The sequence below is a fragment of the Chamaea fasciata genome, unplaced genomic scaffold, assembly GCF_029207755.1.
Source record: "Chamaea fasciata isolate MVZ Bird 193981 ecotype frontalis unplaced genomic scaffold, bChaFas1.0.hap1 SCAF_3, whole genome shotgun sequence".
Taxonomy (NCBI): domain Eukaryota; kingdom Metazoa; phylum Chordata; class Aves; order Passeriformes; family Sylviidae; genus Chamaea; species Chamaea fasciata.
The window spans coordinates 53573292-53598487 of record NW_027094088.1 but is presented as its reverse complement, the minus strand read 5'-3'; the positions used below and the strand labels follow the sequence as shown (position 1 = coordinate 53598487).

At 39.9% G+C, this 25196-nt stretch overlaps 1 protein-coding gene across 5 annotated transcripts in view; it reads left to right on the top strand.

Moving 5' to 3' along the window:
- Nucleotides 1-21512, top strand: part of ARID1B (AT-rich interaction domain 1B) — a 324700-nt gene extending 303188 nt beyond the window's left edge. For all 5 annotated transcript variants that reach the window (XM_066179044.1, XM_066179043.1, XM_066179042.1 and 2 more), the window contains 7 exons: nt 5626-5764; nt 6786-6958; nt 8563-8713; nt 11229-11325; nt 14590-15379; nt 16247-16377; nt 18395-21512. In XM_066179044.1, the coding sequence (XP_066035141.1) occupies nt 5626-5764; nt 6786-6958; nt 8563-8713; nt 11229-11325; nt 14590-15379; nt 16247-16377; nt 18395-20107 (3194 nt within the window). In that variant the 3' untranslated portion in view covers nt 20108-21512. The remainder of the gene's footprint in view (nt 1-5625; nt 5765-6785; nt 6959-8562; nt 8714-11228; nt 11326-14589; nt 15380-16246; nt 16378-18394) is intronic.
- Nucleotides 21513-25196: the final 3684 nt, after the last annotated feature.

Sequence of the window (25196 nt, the reverse complement as noted above, 5' to 3'; positions counted from 1 at the left end):
ACATGAAATCCCGCTGAGGTATAGATGCCTCAGAGACTACAAGCCTGTTCTCTTTAATAGTCAGCTTTTTTTTTTTTTTTTTTTTTTTTTTTTTGTTCCTTTTCCTCTAGTATATACCAACATTAACATTTTAACTGCACAAAGGAAGCAGTGTTGTAGACATACTTTAGATAATCTGTCACTCTTTGGCATTCAGAGGGAACAGGAGCCCAATACAACAAGAAACAGTAGCTCCAAAGGTCCTTGCTTTAACCATTATCCTCTCTTGTGTAGTTAGCTCAGTGTAGGCAGAGCCACTTAGAAGCCAAACCCATTTGCAGAGAACTAGTTACAGTATTAGGGCTGAAGTTAATCTGATAGAAAAGCAGAGGGACTTGTCTCACAGGAGAGGCTGTTACATTTTGTCCAGTTCTAACAAGCTGATGCTATGAAACAAGTCTTGAGATCCTAAAAGTCAGCTGATCTTCATAAAATTTTTAAAATTAAATATTTCAATTGCTCAGAAGAATACATCAGGACTGTCAGCCTTTATGGTACAGAGAAGGATTCATTTCCAATGTCACTGTAGTTCCCAGGTGTGTGGTTATGCAAGGTGGGAGCAGGCTGAAGTGCAGCTTAGAGCAAATCCGTTCTTGCAGATACCTCACATCCAAGGGGTGGTTATGTGACTGCCTCACGGATGACCTTTAGAATGCAGGCATAGAGAGAGTGCTAGGAAACACTGTTTGACAGCCATGGCAAGAGATTGATTTGGAAGAGCACAGTCAAGAAAAGGAAGTGATGTGTAAGTCAAATCTACGGGACTGAGAGATGGTGGTCTGGGATCACGTGTTTGTTCAATTGGTTGTAGCACTGTATTTGGGATTCTCCCATCACTTCTGGTTTTTACAACATCATTAATAAGTAAAGGATAGGTAAAGGAGTGAATCATTTATTGTTATGTACAGTGAAATTCCTGATAATGCCAGCAATTATAAGAGGTTGAAAAAAGGAGTGAGAGTAGAGCAGCAAAGTGAGACTGGTTCGCCTTGATGAGCAAAGATTTGCACAGTAGCCAAGGTGTTAGGGTCAGCATTTGGTGCGCATTTCAATAGTTCTTACTTCATATCACTGTCAGAGCCTCTTCTGCTATTTCATAAAGCTCCTGGGAAGGGGTGGGGGCCTGAATGTTTCAGTGTGCCTTGCACTGTTCTGAGGCTGTGCAAGTTGGTGATGTGTTAGTGGTAGGCTGAGGCCTTTGTGTCAGCTTCAATCTGCCTGGGTCAGGTAACACCATCAGCAGCTAAGGCCAGCAGCCAATGCCTGATGACAGACTAACTACTGGAGCATCCCTGGTGGCCTTCTGTCCTGATCACTGGGTCTGGGACAAGGTCCATGTCAACTGCTGATGACTTTTGCTGTGTTAAAACTCCCTTAGAGAGAGGTATTTTAGATCTTCCTTCTTTCCAGGAGTGGGTGGGAAGACAAAAGGCTTTCCCTGTCATGTGCATTTGTTAGTTTTGACCAAAATGCTCACAAATAATGTGGGAAATTCTAAACGGAGAAGAATTCTGGGCACCATTACTGTAAGTACTTTTGGATGCTGGAGAAAAAATTCCAAAAGAGCATCAGTGTGAAAGAGTTATCTTCCATTGCTGTACTCTGGCACTCTGAGTTCTTCGTTGCAGTGTACGGCTATGCGTGCAGAATTCTCAAAATAGCAGGCTCAGAATTTATCCTGTGTTGAATGAACAGGATGGCCAGAGAGGTCCAGCTGAGGATGCTTGTGATTAACAGCAGCTGACCCTGGTGTCAACAGAGATGTCATTAAAGCAAACCTGGAAAAACCGTACACTTGTGCTGGAAAGAGGGAGCGAGAAGGCGCCGGGAGTGTGTTGCCTGCGTTTCCTTGGCAGCAGAGAACCGAGACTTGGGGAGGGGGAAGGTGGGGGGGACAGCACAGGCACCGCAGGACGCGGCCATTCAGTGAGTGCGCCTGTAACCAAAGCCATCCGTCTCCGCTGGCGGGTGGCTGACTGGAGTGCTATTATTAGCAGGCAGGTGATGTCATGGAGCGTGTCATGAGGCCGGCCAGGGAATCCCCACTGAAGATGGATGGGCCAGGGGTTGGGAGGGGTGGCTGGGGGGACAGGCGGGGGTGCCCCTGTGCCTGCATCCACGCCTGCCCGGGGGCCCCTGCGGCGGCCAGCAGCCCCCAGTCCAGCCTAACTGGGGCACTGGGTTCGTGCTGTGTAAATTATCTTCCCAGCGTGGTGGCTGGCTGTTCACTCTGAAGTATGTGAATGTACTTAACCTTCAGTAACCTTTCCATTGTTTACTTTAGAGTATACATTTGTAGCTTCTGGCAAAAGGTAGGGATATCCTAGAGAGCATGTCAGGCCTCACATTAATGGAGTTTCAAGAGGTTTCATTCTTCTTTCCTTGGTTTTTTGTTTTTGGTTGGTTTTTTGGGGTTTTTGGGGTTTTTTTGTTTTTTGCTTTTCTTTTTTTCCAGAGGGAAAAATTGCTGGCAAGAGAAAAGTTTCGAATCTTTTTTTAGCTGCATATTTCTTTTGTGGTAAATGAAGGGTCTTTCCTGAAAGTACTTAACTGCCGTGCAGGCTTTGTAAAGCAAAAGGCATGCCAATACTATAATTCCATGCTGCAGAGAATAGTGCATGCTATCATGTGTTATTAACACATGCTTCCACAGCAAACTGTGGAAGACCTCACCTTCTCACTTACCAAGATGTCAATTGTATTTAAGTTTCGATGTATTCTGTATTGCAAAAAGCATATTCTTACAAATCTGTTATGATACTTGAAGGACAATTATTGCTTAGATGTGGATGTGAGATGAGGAATTCAGTAGCTATGAACCCACGAGTTTTTTTCCTGCACATCCCCAAGATAGCTGCAGAATCATGTAAGCGGAGATTACTTTTTCTAAAAGAACATTGTTGTTTGTCTTCCTTCTTAGAGCTTGGTTTAATACTGAAGCTTATGAAGCGCTCTAAAAGATACTATTTCTCTTTCAGAATGTCCACAATCAAAATTAAACATCTAATGCAAAATTTTTTATTTTGCAGAATAAAATCCCTGCAAACATAGATGTAAAAAATCCAGAGTGTGGCCCAGCAAATGTAAAACTTAAGGTGAAATAGGAAATACAGGCTCTTCCTGATAGATAGAGTCCTAATCCAGAGACTGAAACACTTGCAGTTCCTATTCTGTAGAAGTGTCCCTAACCCAGTGAAGGTCAGGGGCAAAGTGTATTAACAAAGCAGTACCAGAAACTTTGCACTTCTCATGACTGCATTTGCCTTCCATTTTATCAGCTGTATGTAACCAGCCATTTAGAAAGAGGCTTGAGGAAAAATAACAAACCTTACAACTGCCACCCTGAAGATAGAAATTGGACTTGTAGCATCTCAGTTGGGTATCTTCTTTTTTATTTTAAACCCTTCTTTATATGAGATTATATAAAACATATTCTTATTAATAATTTTGCACTCCTGCAGCCCATAAATACTGAAAAATCTTTTACTTTTTTCCTTTAGGTTTGCTAGAGGTATGAATTAAGCACTTGCTCAGGTAGGATAGGGAAAAACTTAATTGCTTCTTCATTGCCCACCATAAGAGAAATATGCAGGGTTAGGCAATATCCAAATTTACAGTAAGTATATGGGTACGCTAAGATGTTTACTTATGTGTTTCTAATACAGTAAGATGGTATGTGACAATCTGTGGCATAACTCAGAAATGCTTTCAAGCTTTTTAGAAGGCTCTAGAATTGTGTTTAAAGCTCAAAGGGAGAAGAATGATCTTGACCTCCTTGGGGGTCATATATACAAAGAACTCATTTTATATGAATATGATGGGGTTTTGTTTTATTATAGCACTAAAGCCTTCAGCTAACTGTACACTAATGTAACTAACACTAGTTGTTGCAAGTGTTCTTGTTCCTGTATCAATGCAATCAGAGAGCTTTTCCTAAACTTTTTTTTGAACCTCGTTACTATGTAAGCATAATTCAAAAATGCCTCAGAAGGATGAGGACAAGAACAATGTGGTCCACACAATGTGGATTTTACATATGCACTTGCTACTGAGACTGATTTCCAGATAGGGGAACATTTGTTACAGATATAAATGAAACACATATAAAAAAGGTGTTCTTCAGTTAAAAACAAGCTCTGCCTGTCAGGATGATGAGTGTTCTAGGATTCTGAGCCAATTATAAACTACTCTCTTTCATATATAGAAGAAAAACCCATACTGCTTGTTCCAATTTTCCCTCTAACAGTAATTTATAAAGTTTTGTTAATTGGTTGTTGAACGTAGATAGGCAGGCTACAACAAAGCACTTACATGACAGTTCATAGAAAAGAAGGACCTCTCAAGCCAAGTCCATGTCCTCCTCAGTGTGTTCAATTTGTGGATTTTTTTCTGTTGGTAATTTTTTTCCCAGTTGCACCCAAGACTTGAATCCTACAAGTTCTCCTTGCATAGAATGTCTTCTACAAGACCTATCAGAACCAAGGCTTAGATGTTGTTACTAATCCTCACTTACCATCTTCTAAATCATAAAACTACTCTGTAGAGCTTTGGGCTCAGGGCATGTTTCTGTTCAGTAGTCACATGAAAATAGTAGCTTTGGTGTCTGCTCTTGAAGACTGGTCTGGATGTATTTTACCATCAGCTTTACCATTACCAATGTCTGATGTATTCATGTAATGCCCTTATTGTTGCTCAGTCACATCGGAACACAGCAGTAAAATGCTCAAATATACATTTGTTACACCAAGAATATCAAGCTATTTACCTCCCTCCGTTAAGGAGGACACTAGTGCAGATACTCTATTGCTTTCTGAGTTCTCAACAAATAAGTTTTTGCAGATTAAACAGATGCTTTGCAGAATTGATCTGGTCTTGTTACATATGCTTTACCATCACTGGCCCTAGAGAACATTTTGTTAAGGTGTCCCTTTCTATTTGTACAATTCTTTTAGGAGGGTTATCTGTAGCCTCCTGTTCAAATGCTACTTTCAGTTATTGTTTTCTTTTGATCCCAGATTGCCTTTTGCATTTCTTAAATACCATCTTTTGCCATGCTGTCTCAACGATGACACGGGATTGCAGTGTGCGCTAATCATTTGCTATGTTTCACCATGGAAATGTCTGCCTCTTAGCGCTAAATAAAAGCATGAATTTATATTAATATAGCAGCTTAAATTTATGATTAAAAGCTCCTGGCTGAAATTTTTCTTCCAAACGCATGTGTTGTGATAGTGATTATACGAAGAAGCTATGCCAAAGAACAACCTTCATTTACTCTGTTGTAAACTACAGGCAATTAACTTTGTATCTCTGACCTCTGATTTAAATGATGCTTCATCTGGATGATTTCTATCCGTGTTGCTTCAGGCAGCAGATTAAACTCGTGGTTCTAGGAAACCTAGATGGCTATTACTACATAGCATATCCTGATCTCAGAGGATTTTGGGGAAGTTATAAAGTACTGAGATGGATTGAGGTGTACACAGGCTTCTGGAAGAAAGAATCATTTTTTTTCCTTGATGATTATTATTTCCACAGGAATTTGCCTGCTACCTTTTCATAATTACTTTCTTTTAAATTTTTCAGCTAATTCTGGTTCCTTGCAAGGCCCACAGACTCCACAGTCCACTGGTAGCAATTCCATGACAGAAGTGCCAGGCGATTTGAAGCCCCCAACACCAGCATCCACACCTCATGGACAGATGACACCTATGCAGGGTGGCAGGTATGAAAAGGGCTTTGCTTCATTTTTTATAGCTCTAGTTCTACAGCAATTTAATCCGGTCTTTCGTAACTGCTTAGGGACTCATAGGATTTTCCAGTAAACCAGTCAGAGCCTGAAAAGTGACAGAAAATTATTTATTTTTGGAGGAGAAAGAGGGAAAGGGAGGAAGAAGTAGAGGTGCATTAGCTTTCTAAGCACCAGAGGAGGATCAGACAAGCACCAGCAAAGAGGTGCATGTGAATATGTCAGTAGTGGAGCGAAAGGTGAAACCCAAAAGCACCAACTTAGAACTGCAACCTTCCTTTCCTTGCTTATCCTGTACACCTCTGGTCAACAGATCCAGTCATGCTCAGGAAGGAGAAACATGTGGTTTAAAGGTGTTACTTGAATTCAAATTGTGAAAAGCATATACAATAACAGTGGTTGAGATAGCAGAGGGTTCAACTGGATGGACCAAGAGATCCCTTTCAGTTCTGTGCTCTGTAAGTCTCACAGACCGGCTTAATCTGAAGTGAAGCTGTCTCACCATTCATTAAGGAACCTTAGTCCACTGAAATCCAGCAAAACAGTTCTTTATGACTTCAGCAGGAACACGACTGAGCTCTGAACTGTGTACAGAGCCATTCCAAACTTAATCGACTTAGGTTCTTTTTTTCTCCATCTGTAATTCTGCAGAAAGGATAGCAAGAAGCTTTTTTAATCATCATCAATTCAGGTTGAACATCTTCATGAAATTTCAGGAAGGTTTAGATTTTTATATGAGTAATAGAAATATACAAACAATAGAATTAGATGAAAATCCCTGATCTTAAAGGTAAGTAGAAAAGAAGCTTGGGGGAAAAGTGGGTAGATTCTTCTTAGTGATTTTCCATTGTGAAAGTCTTTTGCATCTTCCTTGGATGTATGCTGTGCTGATCACTGCCACAGCTTGGTGAGCTAGTTATGTTGTAGCCTAGGCTGTTTTCACAGTTCTTACAAATACAGGGTGATGCTAACATATCTTTTTTTCTTAATCTGCTAGAAACAGCGCAGTCAGTGTACATGATCCCTTTTCTGATGTAAGTGATTCAGCGTTCCCAAAGCGAAACTCCATGACGCCAAATGCACCATACCAGCAGGGAATAAACATGCCAGATATGATGGGAAGGATGCCATATGAGCCGAATAAAGATCCTTTCGGTGGAATGAGAAAAGGTATTTTCTTTGTGGGAGCTTAAGTGTTCTTCCCTGTGTCTTAGGTAATCAGGATGTTGTAGTCAGAATGACCTTTTTCACTTAGATGATTTTGCCATTGGTATCCTCGTAGCAAAAAGAGAGGTGCAGTGCAGTTGAGTTTCTGGTCTGGTCATATTTTTCCCACTCAGGGTCATGCCCATTATTTTGGAATTAACAGAATCCTAAAAATGCTTGTAGGAATACATTTTGGGAAATGGCATAAATCGTAAGGTTAGATTTTATATTTCTTGAGGTTGGTTAGCTACTCTGCACATCAAGTGCTGGACTTCACTGTTAGAATGTGAAGTGGTGAAGTAACATGCCTGGTTGTAGTAGGACTAATCTGGGAATTCACTGTGTGAAACTGTGCAAGACTCCTAATGCTCTCTGTCTCAGTTTACGTATTTTTCAGAATAGTAAAGCTAATTTTTTTCTTCCTTGTGCAGTCCCTGACAAAAGGTGATAAACACACTCAAAGTTTGTTTATTTTTAGAAAGCAAAATTTAAAATTAATGTCAAAACTGACTCTGGTCCTTTTGGGTACTTAACCTACAGCTGGTTTTGTGGATGTTGTAAAATGATCTTAAAATGAATCAATCTTGTGTGCCTCGGATATAGGAAAGTAGGAGGAAAGAACACGGGCAGGGCTCACAATGGCTGTAAAGAGAAGAGCAGGTGGAGGAGATGAAGTGTAAACTAAAACAGAGCAAAAGGGAGATATGACAAGAAGAGGCCCTGAAACTGAGGAAAGAGAGAGATGTGAAGTGGGGAGATGCTTTGAAAGAGTTGGTTAGATGTGATTTTTTTAAAAAGCATTTCCATTAAATACTTTTGCCTGGACTGTGAACATTAACATGTAATACAGTTGAAGGAAGGGAAAATTCTGCTTTAGATTCACTTTAGGTTTTATATCCGTATGAGATTAAGTGGGTGTATTGTACTTTGTCATACATTTCACTTCATCCTGTCGAAACAGAAATATCTCTGTTCAGTATCTATATGAGGGACTAAAGGCTAAAGTCTCTTCTATTTGCTTGGTGATTTACATCTGATAATAGTGCCTTTTCTTGGACCAATAGAATATGCCCGTCCTACTTGAGAAGCTACATCAGGATACAGGATCCTTTCCATTACAACACTGTTGTATATGTGTGTATCAGGGTTTTATGGGGGGAAAGTAAAGCTTGATTCTGACAGCTTTGTAGTTCAAACTAGCAGATTTGCTTTAATCTGTTTTGTAAGGCTTATGTTTGCATTCATTTTTAGCATTGTTTTCGTTGAAAAGAACAGAGTAAGTTCATCTTCAGCTGTGAAGACCAAAGGGAAGCAGCTGCCTGGTGCCTGATAGCTCAGTTCCATAAGAGGAGATTTCTTTCCTCACTTCCAGCTCCTTAATACTATACCCATCACCTTGGTAGTAGTGGTGCCTCATGTGTTCCCATTAGACCACAGAGAGCTTGTTAGACCTGCTAATTCTCCTTGGCAGTGTTAGGAATCTGAACATTCTCCTAAAATACTTCATTGAAAAGAAAGTGATCATCAAACACCCAGATTAATGAATTTAATTTCACTGACTGTTGCAGTGCCTGGAAGCAATGAGCCTTTCATGACCCCTGGACAAATGCCTAACAGTGGAATACAAGATATGTATAACCAGAGTCCATCTGGAGCAATGTCCAACATGAGCATGAGCCAGCGACAGCAGTTCTCTTATGGAAGTGGCTATGACAGGAGGTGAGTCAATCTTCAGAAAAAAGCAAAGCCCATCAGTGAAAATGATCCTCTCTCTTCCCTTTCCATTTTCCCATTCCACCTTGCAGAGAACATAGCAGCCTACATTTCCTACAGCATCTTACTAAATCACTGTGAGTCAAACAACTGGTAATGACTGAGTTGAGCTGTTCACAGAAATTAATAAGGAGGAATTTTCACACCTTAGAAGTCACTCAGGCTGCAGCAGATCAGTTCATGGGTGTCTTTGACAGCTGCCTTCAGCTGGCAGTTGGGCTGGGCTATGACGGCATAAAGTGGCACTTGAGTTGGTCTCCTGGCCACATGTTCACCTAAACAGTTGCTGGTTGGCTTTTAATGAAAAACTAAATGCACAGTCTGAATGTGTCTGATTTGCGGTCTGTGAGTGAATTGCGTTTGGAGAGGCTGGAGTCTGTTGTCAGAGCTGTAGCAGCATCAATCTTGCAGTGTGTCCAACAGGATTCTCATAAGTTTGTCCTTCAGGGAAGTACATGAAATAAATTTGGTCTTCTTTTGTTTATCTGGGGAAAGGCTTTGGAAAAAAAAAAAAAAAAGTGGTAAAATCACTGATGTCTAAGCATTGGTAGAGCAAGCAGAATGTTTTGGGAATGTTTGGATTATGTTAAGTATTCTGGCAGATTTTGCTGCTCTGGCCATATTCCTGCTTTTACTTTCATTAGGCTGTGTACTTAGCTTCTCTTTTTGTTTCCTGTTGGTAGACAGAGTGGTGCAGTGTGGCTCTTCAAAGTGTAAGGGCAGAGTAGTTTTCAGTCAGTAGTTTTAAGTAGTGGATGTGTCAAGTAAAACAAATATAATCATGCTGTTCAATAGGTCACATTGCTGGGGAGTTGGTGACAGTGAGGGCTCCAATGGAAGGTGTTAGGTCAAGAGAATGTTTTCTTTAAGGGGCGTGATTTATTTTGTTTTGTTGACAAGTTTGGAAAAGAAGTACTTTTTACAGAATGAGGTTTCCTTTGTCATTTTTTAGGCCAGGTCATGAGCTGGGTCCTGAAGGCGGTATGGTACCACATGGTGCCTTCAAACAGTGACTCAAGCATGTACTCTCCTAATTGTTACTCTGGCCAGCCAAGGTGAACACTGATTTCTCTGTAATACCCACAGTAACCAGCTATCGAGCGCTAGCAGCCTCTCTGGGAGCACATGGGCAGAGCATGTGGCCTCTTGCTGTGTTACTGCTGTTTTGCTTTCCTGTTTAGGCTTTTGCCATTGGTTCAGTTTCTTGCAGGGGAGCAGAGGCTTGTGTGAGTCAGTTGACTTTCTGTAGTAGTAGAATGAGAGATGTTAGAAAAGGAGTGAACATCCTGCCTTGTGTATCTGCTGCTCAGCACAGGACTAGAACATAGTTTACAGGCCCAAGTTCTCAAGAGCAGCATTAAATGATACCACTTCTGAAGCTTCCACAATTTCACCTGGCTTGTGGTTATCCTGTGGCTAACAAACTGAACATTTAGGAAGTCTTCCCTTATGTATAACATATGTGTACCTTTGCTGAATTTTATCTTACTGCATGTACTCTTAGACAGCTACAGACAGCTGCCATCATTTACATTGTTCTTTTAACAGGCATTGGATAATTTCTCTCCATCTGTGTCATAATTTTAGGAGATACTGAATTGCTATTTCTTTCTCTCTGGTTGTCTCTTTTTAAAAAAATCAGTTTTCTCTGCTATTAGAAAAATGAGGTCCCATTAGTTCTTTTAACATGTCAGGTTCCCCAGTTCTCTGTTTCTGTGACTCTCTCTGATACATTGCTTCCATAATTATCCTCTAATTGTTGATGTGTTCTTGCTGGTAGTGTACAGAGAGGAATTACTGACATATTAGCCTGCAATACAATGTTATTTATCAATCTTAATGCTTTCCCAGTACTTGATTTCAGCAACCTAAATTTCATTCAGATGTGCTAAAAATATTGCACTGTAATGCTCCTCAGAGGTCTTAAAAGCCACAGGTAGGTTTCCAAGTGCAACACAACTTTGTCTCTTATTGTGTATGCTTCATTATGTAGCTTTAATTAAAAATCACACAAATGTTAACAAAATTACGAGTAGTGGTTTTGCTCATTTTAAATTGATATATTCTTGAATCATCCAGAAAGTAGCTTGCTATTAGGCTGGCATTCTTAAACACAAGAATTTTTACCTGCAACCTTTGGGCTGTACACCAGATGCTTCCCCACCAAGGGTGGGCTCCCCATGTCTGCAGCTGCCTTTCTTACCTCTTTGCTTTACTCTCTAAATCTCTCTGTCGTATCTTCACTGCTTTTCCTTTCTTCTGTGTACTTTACCTCCCTCCTTCCACTACCAGCTCCAGCAGAGCTTACTACCTCAGTCTCAGGACCATACCAGACTGTACCTTCACCTTGTTTCCAGATGGCAGATACCTTCAAGGTGCAAGATTTTCAGAGGACTTTACTTTTCTTGGTGGCTTGAAAACTCCAGCAGCTCTAAGTGTTGATTTGAACGCTTTATTTTAGGCATGAACCATATGGGCAACAGTATCCAGGACAAGGACCTCCCTCAGGACAGCCACCATATGGAGGACATCAACCTGGAATGTATCCACAGCAGCAGGTAGTAGAGAGGAAAATGGCTATGTTCGTAACGTTTGTTTAAAAAATTCACCCCAGGATTCTGTATACATTGAAAAATTTGTTTATACAGTGTATGTCTTTTGGCACAGAGGAGCACTGTAGTTCTGGTCAAAGTCACAGCCTGTATGGGTAAGCAATGTATGTGCAGCTGTTGGAAAATGTGTTCATTACATTGGAAGAATGTAAATTCTAACAGATGTTCTGTGGCTTTGGATGTGCATCAGGTGATTGTCCCAGGTTAATAGCCAGCAGACTGGGAAAGTTTTAAGCATAGACAAGTGAAGTGGCAAATATAAGTGAAAGTAACAAGTGAAGGAACAAATAGAAAAGTGGTTTGGATAGCAGGTTCAAGGGCCTTAATGTCATGTAGCCAAGTGAATCCAACAGAGTTCTGGAACAAAGTAAAATGAGTAGCACTCTCAATTATTTTTGGTGCTGTGGTGGATCATATGAGATACCTGTCTTTAATATAGATCAGAGGGCGTATTCCCACATGATGTCTCTAGTAATAATATACAAATATGTAAGAGAGAATGTTATTGGCGTTAAAAATAGTTTAAACATTTACACATTTATAATAGTTTTAACATTTATACATTACAGTCTCTCCAACTCTTGCAACTCAAAAATACAAATTAATTAATAAGATTTTTTTTGTTACATGTATGATTAATACCTTGTGAGCAAAAGCCCACCTTAGAAGTCAATAGCAGAACTCCACTGACTTCAACAGGATCAGTTTCATTCTGCATGCTGTTAATTCGGTTCTAATCATACAATACTTGAAGTTGGCTTCCAGAATAGAAAGCATTTTCATACTATAAAAAAACTGAAATGTAAACTAGTTTTGAGCCAATTTCAGATAGTTCTTTTCAGTTTGGGATAGAATTTTACTAGGAAATTGGGGCCAGGGGTTGGGAGTGCTATGGGGAGAAATGAAAGGAGATCTTAGATTGCACTGTATTAAAAACATACATAAATCTAAATTCCAGAATTTCTTGCTTATCTCTTTGGTTCATAACATCTCAAAAAGGCCTTAATCAAAAAACTGTTTAGTTGTTTTTTATGACAAGCATATGCTAGCAGTCTAGGTGATTTAGCAGGGAAATTGCAAAGATATATAACAGAACAGTTTGTGATATTCCATGCTAACGTGTGCAGGGAATATATTAACTACGTGTTCATTTAAGCAAGGAGACACCTAGAATTTGTAAAAATATATTTGGCCCTGTCCTTACTGCTGTTTAGATATTTTGTACAATGACTCTTGAATGCAAAATGCATTAATGCAGAAAAGTAGTGGAGAATGAAGGACAAGGATCCTGACCAGCCTCAGCCTCTCTCTCCCATCCCCAGAGGATTCCACTTCTTCATTTAGCTAGAGGTTCTGTTGCCAGTATCTTATTTACAATTTCCTAAATCTTACTCTGGAGTGGTGCAGGAGGAATGTGAAAAATGACCCTTTCAAAGCTTTATCTACAACCCGAAGGCTAAGGAATGACCTGCAAAGGTGATTGGAGCATGAACTCCTGGGGCTAATGAAACACTTGGAGCCAGGTTTTCCAATTCCTGTATGAATGCTTACATTGCAAGAGCTGTTATGCAGCAGGTGACCTATGTTAGTGGCTTTTTGTCCTCTGTGAGGTCTCAGAATTCCATATCTCAGTGGAGAAAGAGACATGTTGTGCAGTCTCAGTGTCTTGCTGAGCATGTCCATAGGAGGGAGAAGCTCAAGTGCATCACTGTCCTCTGCACTGGGCACATTGGAACTGCATGTGCCAGGGTGCTGGAGTGCTTTTAAAAAGGCTTCATTCCCAAGTATCTGCTGTAAGCTCTGAGTCACTGTGGCAAAATTTCTTAGGTGTGGCTGCTGCCAAGTCATTTCTTAATGTATAAATTGGCCCCAAGGGTGGAATTTAGTACAGCAAGTAGTTCATGTAAGGCTTGGAATAGGTATTTCTCAGATAGGCAGAAAGCTCTATAGCAAGTTCTAAAAAAATACTTTCATACAATACAGTAGTTGTGGTTTTATGTGCACCAAAGTTGGAAGATGACTTTATGAATCCCAGAGCTGTTTTAACTTTCCCATATTGAATACAGAGAGAATTTTATCTGATCTTAACTCTAGTACATTAGTATACATTGTACAATGCTACTGAGCTACTGAGTTTCTGGGGGAGCTGTAACTTTGAATTTGCCATAGATCATATATTCAAAAATCACCCATTTAATTCACATTTTTTTGCTTCAGAGCATTCAATGTGGTTTGAACTGTGGAACAAACTCCCACAGGAACTAAGGACCGCTGCAAACCTTACCACCTTCCCCTCAAAGAGCAACATGTCTTTTCTTTGTTCTGCTGTCTTATACATAAATATATTCAAACTTGTATAGCTTAAAAACCACTCAGCTCTCCCTGAGGTAAAACAGCTTACCTCACAGAACATTCCCCATTTGAGAGGGTGAGAAGCAAAGAGGGAATAAACTATAGGTGACAGCTGTTAGTTACATCGTTTAATTCATTACAGAACAGCAGGATAAGAACTTGCATAAACTAGAATAGAACGTTTGGGTGTGACCATTTGCTGCAATACTCTCACAGTAAATTAAATGTGGTAAGGATGATTTGGGAAGAAGATGGTTGCCCAAAGATGACCATATTCCTGGGAATTACACAGAGTATCAAATGCAACAGATTGTTTTTCACCTATTAATAAATTTACTGTCTGTAGCCTGTGTCATATTGTAAGATTTAGTGTTTCAGACATGCATGCTTGCAGCATATCTTGTTACTTTAAGAGTTTATTCAGTGCTTGTCACTTGAAAAGATTCACTGGGTGGTTTTGAATTTTTTTTAAGATTTTTCTTTGTAGTAGACTAAGCATAAAAAAGAAGTGAAAATCTTTTAGTTGATGAGGACTGTTGCCTTTTCATGCATGTCTGAAATGACCAGTGGAATTTAGTCTGACAGATGGGGAAGGAAAGGGAAAAAATTAGAGCAAGCATAAGAAAATTTAGCCCAAGGATAGGCTTCCTTTTAGTATTCAGTTTTAAGCACAGCAAAACAGAGGCTTTAAAAGAAAGCACTGGATCAAGCCTAACCATAGCACTGTATGCCTGACTCTGAAGTCAGCACGGTCCCTCTAGAACTAAGCGCCTTTGGCTTTTCAAATGAGCTTTCATCCAGTATATTTATATTACGTGTGGAGTAAAAGTGACACATCTTTCCAAAATTTTCTTTCAGAACTACAAGAGACACATGGATGGCATGTATGGGCCTCCAGCCAAACGCCACGAAGGGGATATGTATAACATGCAGTATGGCAACCAGCAGCAGGAAATGTATAACCAGTATGGCAACGCTTACACAGGGCCTGACAGGAGGCCCATGCAGGGACAGTACCCATACCCGTATAACAGGGAGAGGATGCAGGGCCCAGGACAAATGCAGCAGCATGGAATACCTCCCCAGATGATTGGTGGCCCTATGCAGTCTTCATCCTCCAGTGAAGGTCCTCAGCAGAACATGTGGCCAACACGAAATGATATGCCTTACCCTTACCAGAACAGGCAAGGTCCAGGAGGCCCTGCACAGGCCCCTCCGTATCCAGGGATGAATCGCACTGATGATATGATGGTACCTGACCAGAGGATAAACCATGAGAGTCAGTGGCCTTCTCATGTCAACCAACGGCAGCCTTCTTATATGTCATCCTCAGCCTCCATGCAGCCTATCACTAGACCTCCTCAGTCATCCTACCAGACACCGCCCTCTATGCCAAACCACATCTCCAGAGCTCCGAGTCCAGCGTCCTTCCAGCGCTCTTTGGAAAACCGTATGTCTCCAAGCAAGTCTCCTTTCCTACCCTCCATGAAGATGCAAAAGGTTATACCCACAGTTCCAGTGTCACAGGTCACAGGACCTCCACCCCAACCACCACCGATTAGGCGAGAGATTACCTTCCCCCCAGGCTCCGTAGAAGCATCCCAACCAGTCTTAAAACCAAGACGAAAGATTACCTCAAAAGATATTGGTAAGCATCAAAACAAAACCTAATATAAATTGTGAGGAAAGGGACTTTGATTCTGATTTTTTTTTCACGTTTTAAGACACTCTTGACAAATAGTGAACTTCGCTAACTACAATGTGATTGTCTTCAATAAAAATGTGATAACGTGTGCATCAGTGAGGATGATAGGTAAAACTCATCTCAGACAATCTGACATGAAATGGAAGCAATATTTTATATGGAGACTCAAGGTCTTCACAAATGCATTAAAAATGAAGCCTGCCTCAGATTTCAAAATGAGATGTGTTGAAAGGTTCTTTAGAATGTCTGTCAAATCACCAGTACAGCATTTAGCTTAGCAAAGCTTTTCCATGGTTTTGTTCCATGGAAGCTCATGCTGCGTTCCATGGAAGTTCTGCTGTGTAGTTGCAGTCTCTGCTTTCCTTGAATGGTCCATTTAATCATTCCATAGTGTTTGTCCTGTTTGTTTCTCCCCCACTTCTTAAAAAGATCCCCAGGTGTTTTCTAATCTTAAATTTTGGTTACATTTCATCCATTCAAGTTCTCATACTTCAGATTTCCACATTCCTGACAGAGTATTCTACCTTAGTTTACTGATGGATTGGGTTAGTCAAGTTCTTTAAGTTTGTACGATTATTTCAGGTTCAGCAGTCAGGAAGAATGGCCCTGCTAGGATATTCTCCAGCACTAAGGCTTAGCAGCAGTTACAGAAAACTGAACAGAACTAAGCAGTGAAAATAGGGTCTTAACCAGTAACCATTTAATTTAGATTTGCATCCTCAGAATATCACAGTTTACTCTTTCAGAACTCATTAACAGTCTCCAAGGATGCACTAATACTGTTTTACTTCTCCCTCTTTCTTTCTCCAGTAACTCCTGAGGCCTGGAGAGTGATGATGTCTCTTAAATCTGGTCTTTTGGCTGAAAGTACCTGGGCGCTAGACACTATTAATATTCTTCTGTATGATGACAGCACTGTTGCTACTTTCAACCTCTCTCAGGTAGGTGGGAAAGCATTATCCTTCTCAACTTCCCAGGGAAAGAAAAGTGAAATAAGACACCTACAAAAATGCTGCTGGGTTTTCCAATTTATTCTAATTAACATAAATTTTAATACTGAAAAACTTGCACTTGTTTATGATTGGTAACAGGGAGTAACAGGAGACAGATATAGGTCACATAGAGAAAATAAAGAAGCCTGAAAAAAGGATGTTTCTTGTAGAAAGGAGCATGTAGGAATATAAGAATTTCAGCACTGCTGAAAGACTAATGTGTAAATTCACACACATTATAGTATAATCCCTCAAAACAGCAGTATGTTAGTAATCTTTCTTAGTCTGTGTTTCTTTAAAGACTTTGCAAAACTGTATTAAGCTGATTTGAAGGCTTTTTTTTTTTGGTGACAACTTGTCCTGTTCCATACTTCCATGTGAGACTGTCGGATTTTATTTAATTGCTTATTTTCTGTTCGGTTTCTTCTTCCAGTGAATTAAGTTTTCACAGGAATACCAGATTGACAATTTAAAGGCTAAAGTCCACTGTCTATCCGTAGGATGCGAGCAACACAGGATTTAACAGTGTGTGCTTTTGCCTCACTGCCTCCGAGCGTTTTCCAGCTCTGCTCTAATCATTTGCCTGTTAGGTGGTAGTAATAGATGGCATCCTGATAATTCACATCATCTAAAATTTGTTCAAATTAAATATTCAGTTTCTCTTCTCCATTCATTCCTTGGTTACTAATAGTGTAACTCATCATTTTTAAATATAATTACTTTTATTTTTAAATACAGACACAAATGGTACATTACATCCCACCTGACTTTAGAACTAGGGATATCTATAGCATGATTTATCTCACCCAGAAGAAGAGATCTAAAATAGGTCAGATGAATCATACCCTAGAAATGGCCTGTAGAAGACCACTGATTATAAAAGGAATCAAGACAATTAGGTTAGGTGTGTGACTAGTGTGGGTGTTGAAGTTAAATGAGGTGAATCTCCTCTGAATTCTGTCAGAAATTGTGTTAATGCACCCTATGCAAATTGTACAGAATACCAGACATATTGTAAATACATATATTCTTTTGTTATGTTTCCTTTGGACTCTGTTTTCAATGGCAGGACCATATGATGCCTGGTAACTCCTGCAGTTCTGATAAGTATCAGTTTGTTCTTAGTTCTTTGGGAAGTTGGCAATCATACGAGAATATAGAATGGACAAAGGGCTACATTTTACTGAAAACCCATTAGCCCATGATAAAAAAAAAAAAATAAAAAAAAACCAAACACATTAAAAGCCAGACAATTGGGCTGAATCCATCATAACAACAAAGAATTTTTAATAATAAAGCCACTAAGCGTAAATTAATACCAAGTCCAACTACTGCCTTTCCATAAGAAAGTGATTACAAGTTAATTAAGAAGATTAAACCTAAATTAAAACTGTTTCTGAAGGGTGACTTACAGCACCAGGCTCCAATAACAATTTTTAACTACTGCCAGGCAAAAAATGGATCCATTCTAATAGAGGTGAGATGTTAATCTAGGATATCAGTACCTGGACCCTGAGCTGCTGGTTTTAGAGACAGTTGGTTTTAGAGACACAGGAGGAAAGTAAGAATTGTAAACTTTAAATATCTAATAAAAGTACAAATCAGAAAAAATAGCTAAGTTAGGAACTACAGTACTCTGTACAAAAAATTAAGAGTAATAGGCACTTCCAAGGGGACAGAACAGCTAGGCCAGATGTCTGCTAAGGAGACATTAATAAAGTTCTGTACCTCTCATAGCTGTTACAGCTGAAGCAAATGGAGCTGTGATAGTTTGACATTATATACTGTTTGGACAGACTCTGGAAGAATTTCTTTTGATTTACTTCTGCTATGCAGGACCTAGCCACAAGTCCACAGCAGGATAAGAGAAATATTCACACATGTATGCGTCAGTGTTCCTAATAAAATTTCATGCAGACAAAAATATTTATGTGATTTTTATGTTCTTTCTTTCTTCTTCCCTTAGTTGTCTGGATTTCTTGAGCTTTTAGTAGAATATTTTAGAAAATGCCTGATTGACATTTTTGGAATCCTTATGGAGTATGAAGTGGGAGATCCAGGCCACAAAGCACTTGATCACAAAGCAGCCAAGAAAGATGATAGTCAGTCCTTGGCAGAGGATACTGGAAAAGACGAGAATGACGAATGTATTGACTATTTTGATGAAGATGAGGAGGAGGGGGAGGATGAAAAGGTAGAGGGAGAAGAAAAGAGCGTTGTTTTTTCCACTCCTGGTGCCATTGCTGATCCAAGTGAGAGGCCAAAACAAGCCAGTAAATTTGACAAGCTGCCAATAAAGATTGTAAAGAAAAATAATCTATTTGTGGTTGACCGATCTGACAAACTTGGACGTGTTCAGGAATTTGATAGTGGACTTCTCCACTGGCAGCTTGGTGGTGGTGACACAACTGAGCATATCCAGACTCACTTTGAAAGCAAGATGGAGATTCCACCACGCAGGAAAGCCCCTCCTCCCTTGAACTCTCCAAGCAAAAAGAAGGACCTCGAGGGGAAAGGTGAATCTGAGGAGCAACAAGAAAAGAGTATAACAGCAACCATTGATGATGTCCTCTCAGCTCGGCCAGGAGCATTACCTGAAGACTCAAACTCTGGTTCCCAAACAGAGAGCAGTAAATTTCCCTTTGGGATCCATCAAGCCAAAAGCCACCGGAATATTAAACTGCTAGAGGATGAGCCAAGGAGCCGGGATGAGACTCCTCTATGCACCATAACTCACTGGCAAGACTCCTTGGCCAAACGCTGCATCTGTGTGTCAAATATCGTCCGTAGCTTGTCTTTTGTGCCTGGCAATGACACCGAAATGTCCAAACATCCAGGCTTGGTGCTGATCCTGGGAAAGTTGATCCTTCTTCACCACGAGCATCCAGAAAGAAAGCGAGCGCCGCAGACTTACGAGAAAGAGGAAGAGGAGGACAAAGGGGTGGCCTGCAGCAAGGATGAGTGGTGGTGGGACTGCCTCGAGGTCTTGAGGGATAATACATTGGTCACATTAGCCAACATTTCTGGGCAGCTAGACTTGTCTGCTTACACAGAAAGCATCTGTTTGCCAATTTTGGATGGCTTGCTGCACTGGATGGTGTGCCCGTCTGCAGAGGCACAGGATCCTTTTCCAACCGTGGGGCCCAACTCAGTTCTTTCGCCTCAGAGACTTGTGCTGGAGACCCTGTGTAAGCTCAGTATCCAGGACAATAATGTGGACCTTATCTTGGCCACCCCTCCATTCAGCCGTCAGGAGAAACTCTACGCTACTTTAGTTAGGTACGTTGGGGACCGCAAAAACCCGGTCTGCCGAGAAATGTCCATGGCGCTCCTATCGAACCTTGCCCAGGGGGACACATTAGCAGCAAGGGCAATAGCTGTGCAGAAGGGAAGCATTGGAAACTTGATAAGCTTCCTGGAGGATGGGGTCACTATGGCCCAGTACCAGCAGAGCCAGCATAACCTCATGCACATGCAGCCTCCGCCTCTGGAGCCGCCTAGCGTAGACATGATGTGCAGGGCAGCCAAGGCCTTGCTGGCCATGGCGAGAGTGGACGAGAACCGCTCCGAGTTCCTTTTGCACGAGGGTCGTTTGCTGGATATCTCAATATCTGCTGTCCTGAACTCTCTGGTTGCATCTGTCATCTGTGATGTACTTTTTCAGATTGGGCAGTTATGACATAAGTGAGAAGCCAAGCATGTGTGAGTGGAGATTAGAGGGTCACATATAACTGGCTGTTTTCTGTTCTTGTTTATCCAATGTAGGAAGAAGGAAAAAAAAAAGAATCTTTGCTCCTCTGCCCCATTCACTATTTACCAATTGGGAATTAAAGAAATTATTAATTTGAACAGTTATGAAATTAATATTTGCTGTCTATGTGTATAAGTACATCTTTTTATTTTATTTTTTTTAACCAAAGTTGCTGTCTAGTACATTCAAAGGTCACACTTTTTTTTTTCCATAGATTATCCTTTTCAATGTTCTTTTCCATGTTTGTATTGCATATTTTTTGGGAAGCGAACTAGTGACTTTTTAAAAAAAATGTTATGGCAAACCATTGTATGATGGGAAAAAAATCTCACCACTTTGAAACAAAAAGGTGAAAAAATAACCAACATACCAAGTTCCTGTGTGTTTTATTTTTTCAGATAAGGAAAAAATAAAAAAAAACTTGTATACCATCACCCAAAGCTCTGTGCAATAGAAGATTCTAGTGATGTAGGTATAGGGGATCAAGGAGAGTGTCAGTCAGTAGTCAAAATCCAAAACAATACTGATTTCTCCTCAGGAGAAATGGTTACATTAGGCTAGGAGCAAAACAAAACAAAATAAGTCAAGTTAAAAGATTTTTAAACAAAACCTGAAGTTAACATCAGTTGCTTCCTCACCGGAACTGTCTTGTCTACATCTTTTTTTTTCTTTTTTTTTTTTTTTTTTGACCTTCCACAATGACAGTTCTTCACAATTCCTTTAATCATTTTTTAAAATATTTTTTTATTGCCTAAGGGCCGTGATGTATATAGAAGTTGTACATGAAACATACCCTCATTTTTTTTTTTTTTTTAGTACAAAGTTTTTAGTTTCTTTTTCATGATGTGGTATCTACAAAGTGATAGTAGAATTATTTCTTTCTTTCATTTGGGCCATATCTCCAAAAAATAATAAAAAAAAAAAAAAGAAAAAAGAAAAAACCCAACACAGAAAACCAACAACTGAGGGTAATGTACAAGTTTCTGTATGTATAAAGTCATGCTCTATTTCGGGAGAGCAGCCGATCACAATTTGCTTTATAAATCAAGGTGTGGAAATGGTTACGTATGGATTGATTTAAGAAAATGGTTACCAGTCTACAGACAAAAAATATATACAGGAAAAAAAAAAAAGGAAGAAACACAACTTCAAAGATTTTTCAGTGACAAGAATCTGCATTTGTATTTCAAGATAATGTAGTTAAAAAAGAAAAAACTTGATGTAAATTCCTCCTTTTCCTCTGGCTTAATGAATTTCATTTATTCAGTATAAAATCTTTATATGTTCCACATGTTAAGAATAAATGTACATTAAATCTTGTTAAGCACTGTGATGGGTGTTCTTGAATAGTGTTCTAGTTACAGTGTGGGATATCGGAAAGCAAGCTAACTACAAGAAAGAGCAATAATGATTATTCTCTTTCCCCTACTTTATTATTATGACCTTCAAAAATATTACGCTATTCTATTGCAGCAACTTGCTCTCCTCTTAGAAAAGCCTTCTCACATCTCAGAGAAGTGTTTTTAATTATTATATATAAAACCACAAGGCCTCAAAAGGGGAAGACATGGCTGACAAGTCGTAGTTCTGACTATGCAGGTACCCAGTCTCCACACTGTGTTTGGGGGACTGAAGGCGGATGTTAGAAAAAGTGACAAAAGATTTTGTTAAAGCAATAACCAACTGGAAGAAATCGATCTGTATTCACTACCTGTAATTCTCTCTGTTGGTTAAAGGTGCAAATACCCCAGTGATGTGGGTATTTAGAATAAACACCCACCCACTTCTCGATACTGTATGTGTCATTGCATACTTACGTGGCCTCTCATGCTGGGAGTCTCCCATTAAAGTGGATCAGGCTTTAATAGAGCACATCCATCGTTATAATTGGTGGGAGACGGCCATTTCCCTTTCAGGAATTATCTGGTTTCAGATACATCCACTCTCACCTGGTGATACCTTGTTGCTGAATATTGTTCAAGCTCTAATTTTTGCTATTTTATCTTGGATCATTGACTTTGTTAGTGTGATCATAAAAAGCTAATAATAATCAATTTCCCTGGAATTGCCACATAATTACACTGTTAGTGGATATCCTCCTCCTCTCTCCAATAACAATACCGAGGTACTTGAAAATTACAACCTCCTTTGGCATACTGCCCATTTTGTTCATATAGATTGCTATAGCATTAATATATGTAAGAGAATTTCAGAGACAGGTAAAGTACATACAATTATAAGCCAAGTTTGAAACGTGCCTCCCTAGTGTCATGAGAAGTAATTTCTCCTAGCTTCTCTTACTCAGTAGTCTCTCTACTCCTAAATCATCTGCTGCAGTGGTCTCTTCCTCTTGCATATCACTGCATTTAGAAATGTCTGCTGAATTATAACCCACTTTTAACTCTTCATCACAGAAGGAGGCATATTTCAGGGATGATTTTTTACAGCTTATTGCTGGGCAGTGTGAAAGTAGAATGCCTCACTGAACTTGTTTCTTGCTAATATTTTACTTTTGATACCGCCCCATGGATACAAGCAAGCTGTTAAATAAACCCTCTGCCGAGTGCTAAGCACCCCCTTCTGATCAAGGACAACAAAGGACATCTATTCTCTTCCCTCTTCAGCATTCAGACCCAGAGTCCTCTGGGGAAAACTACACCTGTGGCAAAACACTCTCAGCTGTCAGAGGCAGCATGTTAATGCTCCTCAGGACTGCTCCAAGCCTGCTTAAACAACATGGGGGGGAAAAAACACCCAGCCAGCCACATAATGTCCATATGTATGTGACATTTCCTGCCACTTTTCCAGCTGGGCCAAAAACTAGCTGAGGAAACACAGCAGTGAAAGGAAAAGGTTAACAGTATGGACTCTGTCTGAACATGATTTTATTCTGTTACAGTAAGAATAAACAATCTTAAATCACTGGTTAGTATTAAATCACATTTATCAGAAGAAAGGTGACACATAAGAGCTCCAATTCCCTCTCTTGTCTTCCTATGATTTCATCTTTGCCACAATGTTCTCTTAAGCTTTTGGAGACAACGTGCTCATGAGACTTGTGCACTCAGCATGTTCTGACTGAGTCCTGAAAGCTTGAGCTGCTGTTAGTATTATTCTTACAAGAGGTATTTTGGGTTTCAGTTTAGGAAGCAAATTCTACATTTTTATGCAGATGTGGTCACTGTGATGGAGCTCAGAGTAGTACTAACAGAATGGACTATTTGAGTTGTTTAAGGGAAAGCAGCCAGTTAGTATTTTAGGCACTAATCAGCCACAAATACTTGACTGACTAACTGTATATACATATATAAACCTACCTGGTTCTTTGGCAGACCCAAGTAATTAACTACTTGCAGGTTTAAAGAGAATCACTTCAGGAATTAAATTTCCCTTTGACAGGAAAGAATGGTTTTGTCTCTTGTTAACATAACTTCCTACACTGTTCTTTCAGAAAACCCACAAAACAAGAACTAACACGTGAAAATATCCTGCTCAGAAACTCCCATGTCTTCAACTACTCAAGATGAAAGATGGAAAAGAAAAAATCCTGTGTTCAAAAGCCTGTGCAGTTTCTCTTCCATCCTCTTTCGCTGTTTCACACCACAATCTGTGTCATCACCACCTCAGGACCATTACCTTTTGGCATGGATACATCTAGAAGAATAGTTTCCTTAAACAGAGGAATACTATAGGAAAAGCATAAACATGTGTTACATGTTAATGATTCCTATACAACAGTGCAATGCCAGCTACACCTCTTATTTTACAAATAATATGAAAATACATCTTAGTAATAAAAGGGATGTAACTGAAAAAAAAAAATTTACCATCTCCGCTATTCTCCTCCACAGAAGAGAGAGGATTGTAAGCATTCATATAGTGCAGGGGCTTGAGCCAACTTGAAACTGAACTGAGGTGGCTCACAGTGAGTTCACCTTTCAAGAAGCTGTGAAGTAGGTTCCTTACTCTGCAGGCAGTAGTGCTGAGGTACCTAAGAAATAATACACATCTGTTTCCTAAACAGTAATAAAACCACCACAGAAGTCAGTTGTTTTGGACTTTCAACTAAGAGCAGTCTGAAATTTTGAGTCTGAGTGCTCCAAAGAAAGATGACTTCTACCACCTTTAGCCCAGAATTATCAAATATGTGGAAATCACGCTCACAGAAAAAAACACAAAGCAGTCCCTGCTGCAAAGAGTTTATTTTCCAAGTCATGAACAAGTAACTGCAGGTGGAAAAATAGGAGAAAATAGAGACAAAAGCAAGAGTAAACTGAAAAGGCAGGTACTACTCTTGTAGCAAAGTGGAATTCAGGGATCTAGAACATGGCCCGATGCCACTTTGATTTTCCTCAGCATAATTCGTGAAATTTCAGGGTGCTCCCTACTTGTTTTCTCACGAAATCTTACAGTTTCCCACGGCAATTTTTTTCCAGCCATCCCTCACAAAGACTATGTTAAAGATTACTGACCATGAAGAAAGGAGAGAGGAAAATTAGGGGTGAAAAAAAAGGCATGGTCATTTGGAGAAAGGAAGCTTTTCTTTCCGCATTGTGTTCTGCCTATGTCCTTTACTCTATGTTATTCCAAAGAAACCAAGCTAGGGGGATTTGGCATTTCACTGGTGGCTGTTATAAATACACTGGAAGTTAAAAATATTTTTAGTGGGAGCAAGGGAAGGAAAGTATGAGCCTTCAAATGTAGACTGGTAAATTCAAGTTTTTCTTAATTGCATTTACCTTTCAAATCCTCAAGACATTAGGAATGGGGAAGGATTAATACTGTCTGCATTGTTAAATCCACCCACAGTTGTTTATTTGTGCACTGTCAGAAATGGGTTTGCAAAGTCTGGCCATCCTTTCTGTGAGTGTCAGTAGCTGTGGATACAGGAGGCAGCTGTTCTGGACTGCATACCAAATACAGCCTGTCACGTGCCTAAACTACTCATTTTGTACTTCTAATAACTGATTCTAACAAAAGCTAAAATGCATTTCATTGCAACACTGTTGTACAGTGT